General features: G+C 42.6%; 1 protein-coding gene across 3 annotated transcripts in view; it reads left to right on the top strand.

Annotated features, from left to right (window-relative positions):
* Positions 1–8107: 8107 nt before the first annotated feature.
* Bltp3a (bridge-like lipid transfer protein family member 3A) overlaps positions 8108–12706 on the top strand; it is a 51207-nt gene continuing 46608 nt past the window's right edge. For all 3 annotated transcript variants that reach the window (XM_020164129.2, XM_074082387.1, XM_074082386.1), the window contains exon 1: positions 8108–8290. In XM_020164129.2, the coding sequence (XP_020019718.2) occupies positions 8247–8290 (44 nt within the window). In that variant the 5' untranslated portion in view covers positions 8108–8246. The remainder of the gene's footprint in view (positions 8291–12706) is intronic.

The raw sequence follows: 12706 nt of genomic DNA, 5'->3' as shown, positions 1-12706 counted from the left end.
TTGCATGCATGTCAGCTAAAAATGGCAAGAATTGCCTTAGCCTCAGCTTCTTCTTTTTCTCAGCTCCCCTTTCCTTGGCTTTAAATAGTCTGAAATCTTCTGTAGGAATTGTAAAATTATGCACATTTTTGTGGTATAGGAGGCCTTTAGAATGCTGTTACGTGAGCAAGCATCTAGAAAATAAACCATTGGCATTATTCGTGTTCAGTGCAGTGTATAAGTTACACTTTTTCACATTATAAGCAGGAGTAACAATTTTTTTTAGGAGTAAAAATTATTACAACCTCTAAAGAGGATTATTTGGCAATATGTTTCAAATTAAGATACCAATATCCTGTGACCTAGCATATCTGTGGCTAGGAATTTATTCTCCAGGAAAACAAATGATGTGTGTTACAACATCATGTATTGCTGCAAAGGTTGGAGATAGCATACACATTGCTGTTTACGATAGCGACTGCGTTATCAAGTATGATTCACCCACAAAGCTGCCTGTAATCCCAGCACTTTGGAGGTAGGAGGAGTAGGAGTTTAAGAGTAGTCTAAGCTACCTATTGATACCCTGTCTCAAACAAAGACAAAAAAAACAACCCCCAAAAGATGTTCTGTATACCGATAGGAAAAGATCTCCAAGATACACCTTCTGTACGTTGGCTTCAGATGTTTCATTCGCTGTTGTCCTTTTTGATTAGAAATTATTTGCTTGTGTATGTATAAAGGTTTATGAAGGACAGATAAGCTGTGGGTAATACTGGTGCTCAGGAAGGGTAAATCCGTGACTGGGAATAGAGGAGAGGAGAAACCCTTGTTCCCTCTGGCATCTTTGGATTTTGAGTCATTGTTAAAAATAACCACAAAAACAAAACATCCTTGCCAACTAAGGTTATTGTAGTGATGTTATGACAGAGCATGCCCTAAACCAACAACTTATAAGCTGACTGATGTAATCAGAATTACAGGGGACCTTATTTCAAAATAAAGATTCTAATTTTTTTTTTCCTGGTTCTGGGGTTTGAATATAAATAAGAGCCTTTCACTTGCTAGACAGTTGTTCTATTCCCTGAGCCATGCCCATTGCCCTTTCTGCTTTAGTTATTTTTTGGATAGGGTTTCAAGTTTTTAAAAGCCTGGGGCCAACCTCAGATTTCAATCCTCCTATATATGACTCCTGCTGGCTTGGATTGCAGGCATGTACCACCATGCCCAGACCGTGATTTTTATTTTCTTTGAAGAGTCTCCCCATGTAGTCCAGGTTGGCCTACAACTTGTAATCCTATTGCTTCAGCATCCCCAGATCCCAGGTTTTGGTTCAGTAGATCTGGAGTTGGGGACCAAGGAAATTTGCATTTTAGAAAAGCTAGATAACTGTTCTAGGATCTGTTCCTCTAAAAAAATATAACATTGTATGCCTATGGTTTTAAAAGCTAGATACTAAAATTGCAATTGGTTGCTGGGTTTTTTTGTTTTGAGACCAACGTCTCAAATTCCAGGATCTCGAAACTTGCTATGTAGCCTTGGCTGGTCTCAAACTCAAAATCTTCCTGCCTCAGCTTCCTAAGTGCTGGGATTTCAGGGTAGATTGCTTCTTAGAAACTTGCGGTTTAAAGAGGGCTAAATTAGGCAAATAATCCATTTTATCTACGTAAACACAGGATTAGAAATAGTGACCCCTGACTAAAAGAAGGTCTTCATGTTCAGCCTTGAATGTAAGCTTCCTATATCCTTGAATCAGCTTCCTAGACTTGAGACTTTGATAAGACTACTTGTTACAATAAAAAGTGTTTCCTCTCAAAAGAGTTGTTTCTCATTCAGTCACATCTGTTTAGGAAAGAATTAAATCTCATCTGATAGTTTATGTATCCTTTTTTTGGGGGTAGGTCTGGCGTCTGAACTCAGAGCTTTGCACTTGCAAAGCAGTTGTTCTACCAGTTGACCCATACTTGAGTCCATTTTGCTCTGGTTAAGTTTTTTGGAGATGCGTGTCTCATGCCTGGGATGACCTCGAACTGCAGTCTTCCCCATCTCAGCCTCTCAAGTAGCTAAGATTATAGGCATAAGTCACCAATGTCCAGCTTATGTCTTTTATAGCTCAAATTTGTGATTAAAATCTGTAGACTGCTAAGTGTGAGGGTGCACACCTATAATCCCAGCACTTGGGAGGCTGAGGTAGGAGGATTTCAAGTTCAGGCCAACCTGGACTACATAACAAGACCCTGACTCAAGAAAAAAGGAAGAAAAGGGGGTGGTATAGCTCAAGTGATGGTGGCTCAGATGGTAGAATGCTTGCACAAAGCCCTGATTTCAAACACTTGTACCCCAAAAAGAAGAAAATCTGCAGATTTAAGAGTATGCTGGGGGAAGCCTCATCAACTAAGATACCTTACTAACCTTTTTGGTATTTTGAGACAGAGTCTGTTTATGTAGGCCATACTGGCCTTGAACTCAGTGTCTTCCTGCCTCATCCTCCCAAGTGCATCATGTGCCACCCAGCCCTGCTCCAAGTGGGTTTTACATTGTGACTCAGCAAGTTTCTGGTTTGGATGTCCCTGTCAGGCTCCGGGTAAGGAGTTTGTCTTTGGAGTATGTATAGGCACCTATAGATCTCTGTTTAGATTTTATTCTTTGATTTTTTTTTTTTTTTTCCTTTTTGGTGGAACTGGAGTTTTGAATTCAGGGCTTCAAGCTTGTAAAGCAGGCGCTCTACCACTTGAGCCATACCTCCAGTCCGTCTTTTTAGATTTTAAAAATAGCCTCAAGTTAAGTTGAACTCGTGGCTTTGCTGTCTTTTCCTGTGGCCAGTTCCAGAAGTATTAGTACCACCTTTCTCCCCACTCTTCCTTGTGGATTCTGGGTCCATGCCCTGCTTCCTCTATTCCATCTGCTACTTCAGTGAGAATATCAGGAACTGAGGGAAAGGGTGGGGAAAGTGGATGTCTCACTGTAAAGCTTTCTTTTGGACCATTTGACTTACGTGTGGTATGAATCAAAGAACTTTTTAGTGTAATAAAATAACCTCAGGTATTTAAGAACAACTCATATCTTCTAAAAAAGGAAGCTTTTTCCAAAGTGTGTGCATTTGTTGTGTTTTAGAGATGAGGTCTTGCTGTGCCCAAACTGATCTCACACTCCTAGGCTCAGATGAACACCCTGCCTTTGCCTCCTTCCTGCCTTCTATGACTAGAATAGCTGTGACTATAGGTACATGCCACTGTGTCCACATTCTAAAATATGAAGTACAATGTGTGCATTTGTATAGGTGCAGACAAGAATACTACTAAATATTAAGAATTGAAGAAATTAGTGTGAATTTGGGATAAAATACTTGCTTCCTTTTCTGCGGGGAGACCCCAACGCCATGTGAGTGATTTAAAGTTCAGGCTGTCATCAGTTGCACTGCCAGAGATTTTTAGTGGTTTGTCAGAATGCTGGGCTCCTTAATTCAAGGCTGCATGAGAAATGAGCTCCTTACACAGAGCCATCATCTGTATGAAAAAGTCCACTGTTGATTAAGTGTGTGTCCCACTTACATAGCTTCAGTCAAATGGTATCTTAGGTTCCCAGTGCTATTGTCAAACAGTAGAAGAGAACATGGTCTGCCTTCTGTGTGTCTGACACAAGTGTCCTGAAGACTCTTCCAAATCTTTGCATAGGATATCCAGATTAACACTACTTAAAAATTATATTAGGTTCTTCTGATAAAAAAGGTGCACCAGCACTTTCTAACTCATTTCCAATGGGCCTTTTCTTTAGAGGGTAGTGATTAACCAAAAGATGTATCTGAATCTAGTTGATAATTAAAATCTAAGATCAAAGTAACAACAAGAGTGTCAGCCAGGAAAAGAGGTAGCAGTGGCGAGAATAGTGTCCCCACACACCACTTACCAAATGCAAAGAGAAGACCTAGACATGTCAATCAAGTGAAGGCCTGAGTGTTCCATGTTGACTGAAAAGAGGTAAAGTGTCAACACTTGAACTAGTAAATGATACCACCAGTAGACTGTGATAAGGTATGCATAGATAATATAGTAACCTAGAGAAATCACTAAATGCTATACAAAGAGATACAGTCAAAATGCAGCAGGCTGCGCACCTGTGGCTCATGCCTGTAGTCCTAGCTACTCTAGCTACTCAGGAAGCAGCAATCAAGAGAATTATGGTTCAAAGTCAGCCCCTGGCAAGTAATTCGAGAGACCCTATCTTGAAAAAACTCATCACAGAAAAGGGCTGGTGGAGTGGCTCAATCAGTAAGAGCACGTGCCTAGCAAGTATGAGGCCCTGAGTTCAAATCCCCATGTTGCCTAACCTCCCCCCACCAACAAAACAAAACACTGTAGGTTCCTCATGTTAAAGCTTACGACAAAGCTACACTGACCAGGCATGTGGTACTACCATAAGGATGGACACAGATGAATGAAATAGAATTAAGAGTAAAAAAACCAAACAAAGTAATATATATGGTCAACTGATTTTCATAAAGAAAATTCAATGGGGGAAAGAAGAATCTTTCCAATAAATATTGCTAGAACAGCTAGGTAAACTCGATATCTACATGAACAATTGTGAATTTGGTTCCCTTCATCACATCATATACAAACATTAGTTAAAAATGAATCATACTCCCAAATGTAAGAGCAGAAGCTATTTAACTCTTAGAAGAAAACATTATCTGTTTATTTATCCATCTGTCTTCATGTCCTTGGATTAGGCAATGATTTCTTAGATATGAAACCAAAAGCATAGCGGCAGAAGGAAAAATATAAACTGGATATCACCAAAATCTTTTGTGCTTCAAAGGGACACCATTAGGAAATTGAAGACACCTCACAAAATGGGGAAAAATTACAAATAAGGATCTAAATAAACATGAAAAGATATTCAACATCATTAGCTATCAAGGAGAACTGCATTAGCTATCAAGGTTAAGGATATTAGCAAATAGAGTTCAGTAATATATGTACTTAATTATATACCATGAGCAAATGGAGTTTGCTTCAGGAATACATGCTGGTTTAATATTTGAAAATCAACGGAATCTACCAAGTTAGGCTAAAGAAGAAAATCACATGACCATAGCACTTAATGCAGAAAAAGCAGTTGTCAAAATTTAATATTTATTCTTTTTTTAATTACACTTATTTTTATTTATTTATTTTGGTGGGACTGGGGTTTCAACTCAGAGCTTTGTGCTTTTAAAGTAGGTTCTCTACTGTTTGAGCCACACCTCCCTCAATACTTGATTAAAAAAAAAAAAAACTGAAAAAGAGAACTGTCTCAACTTGATAAAAACCATCCACAAAAAATCTATAGCTGATTTACTTATTGTTTAAAGATTGAATGAATGAATGCTTTTCTCTTAAGATTGAGAACAAGGTAACATTTGAATAAGAGTTCTCAACACTCTTAATTCAAGAAGGTGCTTGATGTTCTAGCAAAGACTGTAAGGCCAGAAAAGGAAGTAAAAGGCATACAGTCAGAAAGAAACAAGATTGTCCTCATTTAAAGATGACCTAATTGTCTATGTAGAAAATTCCAAGGAATCTACAAAACCATCCAGCTAATGGTGAGTTCAGCAAGATTGTAGGATACAAAATAAACATACAACATACTAGTAATGAACATGTGGACACATACATTAAAAATACAAAATACTATTTGCAACTTCTCTAAAGAAAAAAATATGTAGATACCAATTTTTTTTTTAAGGTCTGGGACTGGGGTTTGAACTAAGGGCTTTGTGCTTGAGCCACACCTCCAGTCTAGATATAATTTTTTTTCCAGTAGAAATAACAGTAAAGTTTATTAGGACAGGAATATGCTTTCAACAGACTGTCTCCAGAGTGAGAACAACGGGGTCGGGGGAGAGAGATATTTCCTGTCCCCGATGCAGGAAATGGGAGCAAAAGCTCCTAGATATAAATCTTAACAAAGCTTGTATAAGAAATATAAGCCAAAAAGTACATTCTGCTGATGTAAGAAATCAAATGTCAAAATACATGGATTTAGAAGACTCAGCATAGAAAATATGTTCAATCTCCCTAAATTATATACTTCGTTAAAATTCCTATCGAAATTGCAGCAAGATTTTTGCAGATATGGAATTATTCTAAAATAGAAGTAGGGAGGTAAAGGAACTAGGATAATTAAACCAAGGGGTACAAAAAAATATATAGTAGGAGAGTTCTGTCTACCTAATTTCAAGCTATTTACATAGCTATGGTAACCAAGACTGTGGTTTTGCAGAGGGACATAGATCAGTGGGTCTAGATAGAAATCTTAGAAACAGGTCTACACAATTATGTCCATCTCATTAGCTCAGTGGTAGAGCTCTAGCAACCTGCCCTCCCCACCCCTCAGAAAGATATGAATTGGCTCCAGATCCTTTTTGTCTTTATATGCCTTGTACTGTTAGAAATGCAAGGAAAGATAAACACATTAGTACTGTGGTTGAGAGCACCAACTCTCCTGTGATCCCAGAGAAGCCATATTTTTTTGTAGAGCATGACTTTTTGCATTCAACAAAAATAACTTTCACCAGGCATGATGACTCATTCAGTGAGGATGCTTTGAGCATGGGCTGGTTTTGTTTCACATAGCTAATGTCAGACGTCTAGTACTTGCTGCTGGGGTAGTCCAGGAAAAGAAGCTTGAAATGCAAGAAATTGCCAAGGCCCCCACAGCTGAAGACCAAATTGGGAAGAAACAATAATGGCCAATAATCCTGGCAAGAAACATCTTCCTGTTGGTCTCTGACATGTGCTCTGGTGACAGAGGGACAAATAATGATGGAGTATGCAATCCTGCTGGAGGGTATTGTATAGAAGAGCACTCAGGCCAAGAATGATTTTTAGGTAATTTGGAGGATTTCTGGGAAAAATAACTTAATGTGACGAATCGGTGGGCATACATGTGCATGAAGTTTGTAGGTTATTTTTTTAAATTGATTTACTATGCTAAACTATCTCCGGAATCAGGTAACAACTGTTTTGCAGGAAGGGACCTGAATGGCAGAGGGTCAAGGGAGAAAGAATTACAGTTCAGTGCTCTTGATTTTTGTATTAGGTATATACATAATATATTCACAAGAATGAATAAGTTTAAGGTTTAAAATTAGCTGGTGTCCATTTTCCTATAACGCTATCTCGAGAGTTTTTTGGTGTTTTTTTTTTTCTTTCAAGTTTTTGCTTGAAGGCTTCAGGCCACAGAACCTGCTCATCTTTGCCAGTGGGCCTACAGGTACAAGTGTCCCTGGCATATGGGTTTACACTTCTGAGGGTATGGACGAAATGGAGTGGCAATAGCACCTGGCTGGAAGTCAGAATACTTGGGCTCCAGTCCTGAGACTCAGTAGGTAGGTGACCTTGGGCAAGCTCTTTCACCTGTTTCTCTGGAATTCAGTTTCCTTACTGGAAGGTCTCTTAAGTCCGTGGTGATTTTAACAATTTGCTGTCTCACTTTCTTCTGCCCCCATTTGGGAGGGGGTGCCCCTGGAGCGCCCCTGTTAGGTCTTCAGTGCCCTTGGTGCAGAGGGCGACCCCCCTTCCCAGTGCTGCAGCACAAAGCCCTTGGGTGCCGGACACGGAGGCTTGAGCCTCTCCTACCCGCTCCAGAGGTCCTTGACGCCACTGGTCACTCCCAATCCGGTTCCTGGAGTCCGTGTGCGAGGGAAATGAATGAGACGTGGACTCGACCACTCAGGAGCTGAGCAATTATCTAACGAATCCCTGCAAAAACTTACAAATACCTTCCTTTCCCTGCTACTTCCAGGCAACTGCCGGGTGTGAACCTCCCGCAGTGGAGACGCGAAGCTTTTCCGACCGCGCTCAAAGCCGGCAGAAGGGAGGGCTGAGGGAGGTGAGCCAGCGGGCCTGCCCGCCCGCCGCTCCCCGGACCTCCCCGCCCCTCCCCGCGCGCGCCCCCGCCTTCCCCGCGCGCGCCCCCGCCTTCCCCGCGCGCGCCCCCGCCTTCCCCGCGCGCGCCCCCGCCCCTCCCAGAGCGCCTCGCTGCCGCGAGCCGGGCGGGCGGCGCGCGGTCGCGGAGTCGCTGTGGACTGGCTGCTGCGGCGCCGCGCGGGCGGGTGGAATCGTGGCGGAATCCCCCGCGCCAGGGCAGGGGCGAGAGAGCGCCATGGCGGCTGCTGTGGCGGCGGCATCCGGTGTCGGCGCCGCGGCGAGGTGAGGGGCCCGCCTCTTCAGGACCGAGGAAGCCACAGCCGCTCGCCTGCTTTACACGCGGGTCGCGGCTCCGGCATGGCCGGGATCATTAAGAAGCAGATCCTGAAACACCTGTCTCGGTGAGAGCGCCAGCGCCGCCCCAGTCCGGCCGTCCCGGGCCCTTCCTGACCCACTCCGGCCTCCTCCCTCTCTCGCCAGCCCCAGCTGGGTTCCCTGGCGGGCCCCCCCTCAACTCGAGCCCGGATAGTCCCCCATGCGCTCCCGCTGGCGCCGACCGTTGTCACCACTCCGCGCCTGCCTTGCCCTGGGCCCGCGGGTCGGGGCGCTCGCGCGGGAGCCGTCAGTTCTCCCACTCCTCCAGCCCAGACCCTTTCCCGTTCGAGCCTCAAGGGCTCCTCCGGCCTGCTGCCTCCGCCCTCAGCTCCCGCACCTCGGGGCTGGTCACTCGGTCCTCTCTGACTGCCCCTCCGCGCCCCCCGCGGCGCCCACCCTTTCCGGTCGGTCCCCGCTGCCTTCCGTGCCAGTGCACGCGCTGCCCCTCCCTTGGGGACTCTCGCTGTCTCCTGACCTCCCCACCGGATGCTCCACTGCCTTCCCGGAGCCTTTATCCCTTCCGCGGTCAAACCCTGGCACCCAGTCCTGCACACCACGTCCCTCTGAGACTTCCAACTCCGACACCCGTTTTCTCCTTCCCAGAAGCTCCCAGCTCCTCTTTCTCACCCTGTTGCATCACCCTTGAAAGATGTAAGCCCTGCACACAGGCCTTGTCCTCTGAGCTCCTTTCTCCCTTCTTCTCTTCTCATTACACAGACTAATTAAGGTCATGAGAGTTGGGGATAAAGTTTCAGCAACCTTCTCTTTAAGAAAACGTGGAGGTTTTTTTGACAGCCTATGGAAAGCACCACCAACATCCACTTCTGCTTTGCAGCCTTTTGTTAAGCCCTGCTATATTGCTTGGTATTTTGGGCATGACGGGATTGGCTGGCAAAATAGTTTTCAGCTATAGCTGCATGACTCCTGGTCACTATGTGATGATTGCAGGTTGTCAGAACTGGTGGCCAAAAAATTGGAAGCTAGCTTTTCACGAATTATTCACTCTGCATCTCAGTTCTTGGGTTGGTGATGGTTGATAACATAGCCAGCCTTTGTAGCTCTGGTGATCCAGTTTGGCTCCATAATTAATGGTCAGTGGTTTTCAGAAGGGTGTGTGTGTGTGTATGGGGTTGTGTATGGAGATGCCAGTCAACATGGAACACTCAGGCCTTCACTTGATTGACATGTCTAGGTCTTCTCTTTGCATTTGGTAAGTGGTGTGTGGGGACACTATTCTCGCCACTGCTACCTCTTTTCCTGGCTGACACTCTTGTTGTTACTTTGATCTTAGATTTTAATTATCAACTAGATTCAGATACATCTTTTGGTTAATCACTACCCTCTAAAGAAAAGGCCCATTGGAAATGAGTTAGAAAGTGCTGGTGCACCTTTTTTATCAGAAGAACCTAATATAATTTTTAAGTAGTGTTAATCTGGATATCCTATGCAAAGATTTGAAAGTAGGACTAAAGATGGCAGAGTGGGACAGAGAATTAACTATAACAAAACTTTATTAATTTGAATAAATATAACCTTCTAGGGCTTAGAGATGATCTCATTTCACATAATATTGTGTTTGAGTCTGTCCTTTTTTTTTTTTTTTTTGCAGTACTGGGGCTTGAACTCAAGGTCTACACCTTGAGCCACTACACCAGCACTTTTTTTGTGATGGATATTTTTGAGATAGGGCTGGCTTTGAACTGCGATCCTCCTGATCTCTGCCTCCTAAGTCGCTAGGATTACCACCAGTGTGAGCTACTCCTGGCTGTCTTTTTTTTTTTGTGGTGGAGTCTTACTATGTTGCCCAGCTTGGCCTTAAACTGTAGGTGCAGGTGATCCTTCTACAGTCTGGACTCTTTCTGATTTACTTTCTTCATCTCTGAAATAAGACTGGGCTGTCAACATAGTTTAGTGGCTTGGTGTTTGCTTATCCTGCATGAGGCCCTGGATTCAATCCCCAGTAGCACAAAAATAAATAAATAAAGATAATAATAGTATTACTGCAAAGATTATTGTAGGTGGATGTGGTGGTATATGCCTATAATCCCAGCACTTGTGAGGTTGAGGCAGGAAGATCATGAGTTCCCCGCCAGCCAGAGGCTACACTGTAAGACCCTGTCTCAAAAACCAAAACACTGTTTTGAGGGGCTAATATGTAAGGATTTAGCACAGTGCCTAGAACATAGTATGCTTAATAGAGCATAATAGAACATGAGATATATTTGTTTTTTGGGTCACAATTTGTTGGACAATTTGATACAAATAATAGGCCTTCTCTCCAAACAAATATATACATATATATATATATTTATTATTATTTTTAATACAACTTTTTTTGGGGGGAGGTATGAACCCTTAAAGCACAAGCCTGAACCCCTCAAGGCATCCTAAAGTGAGTGAATAATCTCCGATCTAGTTCAACCTCTCATTTTATGGCTCAAGAAACAAGCTTAGAGAGGAAAAGTGACTTGTCCAAGTTGCATAGGAAGGTGAGGTACTGGGACAGAACTCAGCTTTCTAATTCTGGGATACTTTCTCTGTAGCACAAATTCTGTGTGCTCTATGAATAAAATTTTAAAGAAAAAATTTAGTGGGTATACTGACACATTTGTTGAGTCCTGGGAGGGCAAAAGTATATTTTTTAGATGAAGTAGGAATAGTAAATTAGACATTAAGGGGCATTTCTGTTTTTCTGGGTGTTGGGCTAGGGACTGAGGAGGAAGAGGAGAGGTTATATTATAGTTGCAATTTCAGGGCTCCAGGAAGAGGTGCTAGGATATAAATCTGGTTGGAAAGGCAAAACTCCTGGGGCCTTTGTGTTTGTTTAGCTTGGAAAAGCTACCTAATCATGTGTGACATTGTGTGTGTCTATCTTTTCTACCTCCCACACAGGCTGGTCTGCCTGGGGAGGAACTATAGCTCTGTGGCTTGCCAAACCTGATGGGGAAAGAGAGAAGGGAAGCTTTACAGAGTTCTTATGTTAAATATTGAAAGTGTTTGATGATGACAATGCCATTTGACCCAGAGGATGATGTCCTGCAGAGAGGATATCAAGTAACTCTTTTATAACATCTAATTTGGAGCATGAAGTTTTAAATAATAAAGTGTCTTGTTGAAATGCATCCTTTTTTTTTTTTTGGCGGTACTGGGGTTTGAACTATGGTCCTCCCGCTTGGTATGCAGGTGCTGTATGACTTCAGCCACTCTGCCAGCCCTTTTTGTATTCGGTATGTTTGAGATAGGGTCTCTGGAACTATTTGCTCAGGGCTGACTTTCAAAATGAGATCCTCATGATCTCTGCCTCCAAAGTAAATGCATCCGGCTTAAATGCATCCTTCTTGTTGGTATTTTGGTAAACAAGACTTGGGGAAATGGTGTTCAAGATATTTTCTTGCTGGGGGCATGGCTCTAGTGGTTGAATGCCTGCCTAGCAAATTCGTGGCCCTGAGTTCAAACTCCAGTACTGCCCCCTACACTTCCCCAAAAAGATATTTTCTTAACTGCCTACTCTAGGTCAGGCACTGATCTGGGCACTGGGGATGCAAAGGAAAGAAATATAAATGTCTTTTAAAGACTTTAACCCATAGTTTGGATGGCTGCTGTTCAACACACATAGCTTTAATTCAGTGTTCATTTAAATAAATCCAGGAAGAGAACTTTACTTACAAACACAAAGTAATCATTCATTTAAAAAAAAAAAAAGTCACTGCTGGTGGAGTGGCTCAAGTTATAGAGCACTTGCCTAACAAGTGTGAGGCTCTGAGTTCAAACCTTGGTACTGCCAAAAAAAAAAAAAAAAAGTGAGTTCCAGGTGAGTCTGGATTATATTATGAGACCCTGTTTCAATCAATCCATCTATCAATCAATAAATGAATGAATGCCAAACTTGATTTTTCACTAAATTACATTCCTCTTTTTTTAGATCACCTTAGCTAATGACCTTTCATTTTATAAGTAAGAAGGTATATGATTGATTGTAAAGTAATTCAAGGGATTAAGGCTAATGAAAAGAGAATGGGTTTTGGAACCAGACAAGCCAGATTCACCTTCCAGGACAACCTTTCTGAGCCTCACTTTTGGGTACTTTCTTTTTTTTTTTTTTTTTTTGTTGTTACTGGAGTTTGAACTCAGGGCCTCACACTTAGTAGGCAGGTGCCCTACTGCTTGAGCCACTCTTTGAACTGAGCCTTACTTTTGTTATCTGTAAAAGATAAGAATAAGGAAGAATAGGAGTAAAGTATTTATTACGGTGCCTGATACGCAAGTAGGTACTTAATAAAGAGTAGCTATGTAACTAACATTGCAGGATAAGAGGGCCACTGTGTGTGCATGGATAACAGAAAGCTGACTGGCTCTTTTAGAAACCCATCAGAAGTCTTAGTTATTTACTCTGAATGACTGTAAAAAATGTGAGCCAGAGTGACAGATAGACATGGTAGATA

This window comes from Castor canadensis, chromosome 8, assembly GCF_047511655.1.
Source record: "Castor canadensis chromosome 8, mCasCan1.hap1v2, whole genome shotgun sequence".
Taxonomy (NCBI): Eukaryota; Metazoa; Chordata; class Mammalia; order Rodentia; family Castoridae; genus Castor; species Castor canadensis.
This window is presented reverse-complemented; position numbering and strand designations above follow the sequence as displayed.